Consider the following 7416-nt stretch of genomic DNA (forward strand, 5'->3'; position numbering starts at 1 on the left):
GTTACTTTACGAAATATTGAAAAAAATTGTTAGAGGACGAAACATTATGAGAATATTAGTGACGATAAGTTGTTTACAGGACGAATCATTATGAAAACATTAGTCACAGGATGAAACATTATGAAAACATTAGCAACAAGGTGTTTACAGGTTCAAAATTAATAAACGAGTGAGTAAGAATGAGATGGGGAACTGTAGGTGAGAGGTGAGGAGGCCAGTGTGGCGCGGCCTCACCTGTCATGAGCAGCCCCAGGGAGCCACTGCATGGGCGTGTTGGAGCTGACACTCTCCACCCTGGGAGCCACAGTCAGGATGAAGCCCAACAGAAGAGTATTGAAGATAATGCCCAACAGGTGACAGTTCAGGCTGATGCCCAACAGAGCCACACTGAGGATGATGCCCAACAGAGCCACACTGAGGATGATGCCCAACAGAGCCACACTGAGGATGATGCCCAACAGAGCCACACTGAGGATGATGCCCAACAGAGCCACACTGAGGGTGGTGCCCAACAGAGCCACACTGAGGATGATGCCCAACAGAGCCACACTGAGGATGATGCCCAACAGAGCCACACTGAGGATGATGCCCAACAGAGCCACACTGAGGGTGGTGCCCAACAGAGCCACACTGAGGGTGGTGCCCAACAGAGCCACACTGAGGGTGGTGCCCAACAGAGCCACACTGAGGGTGGTGCCCAACAGAGCCACACTGAGGATGATGCCCAACAGAGCCACACTGAGGTGGTGCCACACTGAGGATGCATGCCCACACAGGCCACACTGAGGATGATGCCCAACAGAGCCACACTGAGGATGATGCCCAACAGAGCCACACTGAGGATGATGCCCAACAGAGCCACACTGAGGATGATGCCCAACAGAGCCACACTGAGGATGATGCCCAACAGAGCCACACTGAGGATGATGCCCAACAGAGCCACACTGAGGATGATGCCCAACAGAGCCACACTGAGGGTGGTGCCCAACAGAGCCACACTGAGGGTGGTGCCCAACAGAGCCACACTGAGGGTGGTGCCCAACAAAGCCACACTGAGGACGATACTCAAGAGAGGGAGACTGAAAATGATGCCCAACAACGTGGCCGTGTTGATAATGAACCACACACAGGCACCACCACCAGCAACACTCTTAGTTATAATGATCGTTACGCTGCCAGTAGTTATAACAGGAGTCGCAACTTCATTGTTCCCGACCGTGGCAGATATTACGTCAATAGTGGTCCAAGTGGCACTGGTAGTTACTATGAGGGTGGTGCCAATGGTGGTCGTGGTGGTATTTACTATGAGAGTGGTGCTAGTGGTAGTTATTATGGGAATGGTGCCAGTGGTAGTTATTATAGGAATGGTGCCAGTGGTAGTTATTATAGGAATGGTGCCAGTGGTAGTTATAGGAATGGTGCCAGTTATTATGGGAGTAGTGCCAGTGATAGCGGCACACTCAACAGCAACATTCATGGGTACAGTGGAAGGAGAACAGACCCCCGTGAACAAGACTTCTTTATCAGGCGGCCGGGCGATGTGCCTCCTCCTGGTGGCGGTGTGTTACTACGAGGATCTACCCAGGGTCGTCTCTATAGCCTGGGAAGCAGCCTGAGCTCACTGAATGACAATCAAAGCTACAGCCGCGTCGTCCCTCGTAGTAACACCGACAGCCCTACAGGTCATAGGGACTACGACCAGGTACGGAGTGGGGTGTATCAGCGAGGTCAACAGGAGGTGCTTCGTGAGGGGGAGAGTCGTGTGTATGACCCGGGGCGTCTCCTTCAAGGTCGCCTTCAGGGTCAAACCGGCAATGAAAACTACACGAGCCGCGAATATATCACAGGTGTTGGTCGTCGTCAGGACAGAACTTCAGGTCAGCAGGTTTATATCCGTCCCCGGGAGAGTTACTACAGCCAGAGGGGCACACAGAGAAATAGTGACTCCATCTTCCTCTACCGCCGCCCCGACAGTCGTGCATCTCGTGTCTATGGTGTCCCACGAGAAGTGTCGTTGCTTATGGCTGCGTTACCTCGACAGGAGACCGGACCACTTCCTCAGAGGTCATTGCAGTCCGACCACATCTACTACCCCAACAACGCGTCTAGGAACTCCAATTGGCACTCACGTCACCCCTTCGGCTCCTCACCTCAGGAGCAAGGCGCCTCTAACAACGGCCGATGGGTGTTAAGAAGGAACTCTCTCCTCGCTCCTCAAAACCCTCCCATGATGTCAGGTAGAGACACACTGCTGCCTCACCTTACAGTATCACCTCCTCAGAATAATCACCCAAATAACTATCCCCGAAGACTAATAACTGGCCAATCACACCCGTCCACCACCGTCCAAAGCTCGTCACATCAAGACCTCAGAACGTCCAACTTCCCCCAACACTCCATCAGAGGTCACACACTAGGTCGCACAGAGATCTTGGGTCAAACGGGCCTCTCGAATTCATGGGGTCACACACAGCTCCCGGGATACAGCTCTCGAGGTCACGTAAGCAAAAGAGAATCCTGGAGTCAGACAGATCCAAGACTCCTACAGGACCTCACCACCAGCCCCACGGAACCTCAGGGGGACAGTAAAGGTTCTCGGGGTCTTGGAGAGCCGGTAGAACCCCGGAGACGTACACAGCTCAGAGACGACCCCCGGGGTTACACAGAGCTTCGAAGTCACGTGGGTCTTTATGAGTCCCTAGAAGAGACAGGTCACGCCGAGTCCCAAAGTCCCGAGACCCGCACCCCTAGGAGTTCACAGGGTCCCATGGCCTCCCACACCAACACCCCCAGGATATCAAAAGTTCCCCAGAGCCCCCAAGACCACGGCTACGTCACCAGCAGCTCCCCAGATTCCAAGAGTCCTCTCCCCCAGCACACGTCTTTTAGTTCGGCGGACTCTTGTTGCTCCCGCCGCCACACGTCCGCTACCACGGAGAGACCCACAGTTCGCCAAGCCGACACAAGGAACTCACAGGAACCCACGAGTGTTCCAGTTTTCACGCCCAGGATCTTACAGGAGCCCTTGAGTTCTGAAGCCCAGATATTACTACGGGTTCTTGAGGCTCCTGAAGCCCACGCCAGCATAGGCTCTCCTCGCTGCAGCTCTAAGACACCCCACGTCACCAAGAACATCCACGGCCACAGTGTGAACGGCCGCCGAGTGACGTGTGGCTGCGCTCACGACCCCTGCTGCTTCGTCGCCGGCTGCCACTTCGACTGGCTCTCTGCTGCCGTCAGGAGGATCAACTGGAAATTCTGTAAGTGTAAGGTTGTGAGGGTGTATGGTGTTAGGTTAGGTTAGGTAAGTCATGTTACTTTAAGGCTAGGTTAGCGTTAGGGTGGTTAGATTAGGTTAGGTTAGCGTTAGGGTGGCTAGGTTAGGTTAGGTTAGGTTAGCGTTAGGGTGGTTAATCTTCAGTTGAAATATGCTGACGGGGTTTGGGCGCTGAATCATAAGTTGCCCCAGAAAATGAAAGAACAAAAATATACCGTATATACTCTCACCGATAATGATTTTAGATTATTCCAGGTATATACAGCACAGGGTATATCTCCGGTATAAGACAGTGGTATACTTTTTCCAGCTTCGTGTCGGCGTGTATAATGGTATATCGTGCTGTCGTGGCCGCCGCTCTGGTCGTGTAAACAGGGGTGAACTTTTTACCATCTAGTGCGCCTGCGGTCCAGCTTCGATTTCTGCTGAGGAGGAGGAGGAGGAGGATGGTTTAGGTTTACAGCGTTGAGGACGATGGTTTAACCATTTCGTCCTCTAAGGGTAAAAAACAAAAAAACAAAAAAAACATAAAAACATGAAACTTCTGCCTCATTAAATCCACACACGCACAGGTATGCACACACACACACACACACACACACACACACACACACACACACACACACTTGACTAGACCACAATTTAAAGATGGACCAGCACGGCCACAGATACGTACAGTGTGAATTTAGTGTGTCAGGGAGGAGAGGGTGACGGGGGCTAGTGTTTCACCCTTTCACTCTTCTCCCTGGTCACCCTGTCATGTTCCATTAATACCCCCTCCCCCTCTCTCCCCCTTCCTGGCCAATTTCCATCACTACACGTGACTCTTTCTTTGGTAATGGCAATTATGGTGGATTCTGTTCTGTACTGAAAATAATGTGTTGGTTGTTGTTGTTGGCGGCGGTGTTGTTGGTGGCGATGGTGTTGGTGGTGGTGTTGTTGGTGGTGGTGTGGTGTTGGTGGTGGTGGTGTTGTTGTTGTTGGTGGTGGTGGTGGTGTTGTGCTGGTGGTGTTGGTGTGGTGGTGTTGGTGGTGGTGGTGTTGTTGTTGGTGGTGGTGTTGGTGTTGTTGGTGGTGGTGGTGTTGTTGTTGGTGTTGGTGTTGTTGTGTGGTGGTGGTGTGTGGTGTGGTGTGGTGGTGGTGGTGTTGGTGTTGTTGGTGGTGGTGCTGGTGTTGTTGTGTGTTGGTGGTGTGTGGTGTTGTTGGTGGTGGTGTTGTTGGTGGTGGTGTTGGTTGTTGTTGTTGGCGGCGGTGTTGTTGGTGGCGATGGTGTTGGTGGTGGTGTTGTTGTTGGTGGTGTTGTTGTTGGTGGTGGTGTTGTTGGTGGTGGTGGTGGTGGTGTTGGTGGTGTTATTGTTGTGGTAGTAATCGTTCCTTCAATAGGTGTCTTGTTGAATTAACAGGTCATAATATTCTTTAATCCATAGGCACTGTATGTTGTGGTAGGTGATGGCACTATTACTGATGCTGTCTTCACTTTGGTATTGGCACTGTTACTGTTAGTCCTCACTTGGTAGTGGCACTCGACAGACACGATCATATCCTGTGACAGAACAGAGACAGTGTGAGAGGGGTAGGTATAGGTAGGTAGGATGGAAGAGGCATTATCACCCAGTCCATGACAAATAACGAAGAAGGGAGGGTAGATTCCTATACCAAAGAGAGAGAGAGAGAGAGAGAGAGAGAGAGAGAGAGAGAGAGATCGTACGGAAAAGGCGAGGGGAGAGGGGTGGGGTAGTATCAATCGCCCATCCCGTGACAGGAGACAGCAGGGAGTATAGTATCGTGCATCAGATAGCGACAGGTCGTATTAAGCCTGGCTGATAAGGGAGGAGATAAGAGGGAGACATCGTTTACCTGTCGTGTTAGTGTGGCGATGATAGTGTTGGGGGAGGGACGGGGCGGGGCGGGGCGGGGCGGGGCGGGGCGGGCCGGGCCGGGGCGGGACGGGACGGGGCGTTGTTATTATTACCATGGTTGCATATTTTAACACGATGGAGGGAGGGAGGGCGGGCTGTCTTCATGGTGTGAGGTGGGGTGGTGGGTAGTGATGGGTGGTAGTGGAGAGGGAAAAGAGAGGTGTAGAATGGTACAGGTCACGAGGTCATGGTACAGGAGGTCATGGTAGAGGTCACGAGGTCATGCGTCATGGTAGAGAGAGTCAGGTGGTCAATGGAGTCACAAGATCCCCCTTCCTCTCCCCCTCCCCTCTTCCCCTCTCCCCCTCCCCCCGGCCAAGTTATTATCAGACTAATTGGTGGGAAACAATGCATAAATTGGTAGTTAATTACAGAGGGCGGCGAGAGGTGGAGCTACGACGCCGCCTCAGGGTAGGGCAGTGGGCGTAGGTAGGGGTGTGTGGGTGTGAGGGTATGGGTGTGTGGATGAGGATGAGGATCTGGGTGAGGGTGTGGATTTGGTGGTGGTCTTGGCGTGGATTCTTACTCTGCATTACGGTGTATTTTTCCTCGTAAATATAACTATAAAATCGTACGTATCTTGGTCAGGATTTTCAAAGGATCGTAAGTTAAATTTTTCCCCATATCTGGATTGGGGAGAGGGGGTTAGGGTAGGGGTGACTAGGGGGAGGGGGTGGGGGGAGGAGGATCTAACCGTATCAGTGCCAACCGTTGGAGTGGGTGAGTGAGTAGTAATAGTGCCAATATTGACAACCCAGAAGGAGGAGAGAGAGAGATGTGATGTCCCCTGTCAGAGTGCCAGGGGTGTGTGTGTGTGTGTGTGTGTGTGTGTGTGTGTGTTGGGATAGTACTGGTATGAGGATAGATAATCTGTAAGAGTGCCGGTACAGTGTTACGGGGATGGTTTCGTTGTAGTGCCAATGTAGAGGATAGATTGTGTCTGTTAGTGCCAATATGAATGGGGTATTGTCTGTGTTAGTGCCACTATTTAGGGAGGATTGTCTATATGGGTGCCACTATTGGGGGAGATTGTCTGTATGAGTGCCACTGTATCTGTTTGAGCCAATGTAGATGGTGGATGGTCTCTGTAATAGTGCCAGGATTGAGAATATCTATGAGGGCAAGTGCCGGTAATGGTGCCTCACTCTCTCTCGTTGGCCAGGCTCATACGGGGGCACGAGGCATGGTGAGGGTGCCAGTGGACGCTGTCATTGGATCAATCAAAGGTTTGGCATCGTCGCGTGGTGCCAGGTTTATATGGCCCCCCATCCTGGACCCTTGCCAGTATGGGTGTGGCACTGAAGGGGGTGAGGGGAGGAGAAAGTGAGGGTAGAGGGAAGGTGAGGGTAGAGGGAAGGTGAAAGGCAGGGAAAGTGAGGGTAGAGGGAATGTGAGGGTAGAGGGAAGGTGAGGGGGAGTATTTGTGTTTACTGCCTGTGTGTGTTATAATCCAACTCAATTTACTAATTTATTTTTCTCTTTATTTCAGGTAAGTACTCGGCCACGTGTCCTTCAGTTCATCAAAGAGTTATGTGAGTAGGATGCTGTGTTTATCTACCTGTGTTTATATACCTGACTATAACCACCACTACTATCACCTCTACCACTGACGCAGCCGCTGTTCTCATCGCTGCTGCTGTCACCCTCTTTTTCTCTTCCTCCTCTCCTCCTCTCTCCATCGCCCCAAGCTTATCTGGTGATGGCGTCTGGGAGTCGTCCTCATTAGGTTACCATCGTGAATAACAGCGTGTCCTCCTCCTCCTCCTCCTCCTCCTCCTCCTCCTCCTCCTCCTCCATACGACATTCATTACTGATGGTTCACAGATCACAGCTGTCGTGTGTGTGTGTGTGTGTGTGTGTGTGTGTGTGTGTGGCTCTGGTCTGCTCCCTGGCATTGTTGTGGATATAGGTCGCACTCTGGCTCAGGTGTGGCACTGGTGTATAGGTGTGGCACTGGTCTATAGGTGTGGCACTGTTCATAGAATAAGGATAAGAGGGACAATAATAATAAAGATCATCATTATTCTCTTTCGTTATCTCTTCCTTTCTTTATCGTCTCCCACCTCATCTCGTTTCCTTGGCTACATCTTCCCCTTCTGTCCTATTTCTTCCCTTCTCTTCTATTTCCCCTTTCTGATTGTTCCTCCCCTTTTGTCTTCTCCCTCTGCTTCTTCTTCTTAACCTTCTCTGCGTTTCCCTCATTCTTCTTCGTCTGCCTTG

The 7416-nt window shown here is 51.6% G+C and overlaps 1 protein-coding gene across 1 annotated transcript in view; it reads left to right on the plus strand.

The window, feature by feature from the left end:
- LOC121853484 (filaggrin-like) overlaps nucleotides 1-6732 on the plus strand; it is a 6869-nt gene extending 137 nt beyond the window's left edge. Inside the window, exons 1-3 of the mRNA XM_042347625.1 lie at nucleotides 1-743; nucleotides 788-3260; nucleotides 6686-6732. The exon at nucleotides 1-743 is cut by the window's left edge and continues 137 nt beyond it. Coding sequence (XP_042203559.1) covers nucleotides 240-743; nucleotides 788-3260; nucleotides 6686-6732 — 3024 coding nt within the window. The 5' untranslated portion in view covers nucleotides 1-239. The remainder of the gene's footprint in view (nucleotides 744-787; nucleotides 3261-6685) is intronic.
- Nucleotides 6733-7416: the final 684 nt, after the last annotated feature.

The sequence above is a fragment of the Homarus americanus genome, unplaced genomic scaffold, assembly GCF_018991925.1.
Source record: "Homarus americanus isolate GMGI-L3 unplaced genomic scaffold, GMGI_Hamer_2.0 scaffold4896, whole genome shotgun sequence".
In the NCBI taxonomy this organism is placed as follows: domain Eukaryota; kingdom Metazoa; phylum Arthropoda; class Malacostraca; order Decapoda; family Nephropidae; genus Homarus; species Homarus americanus.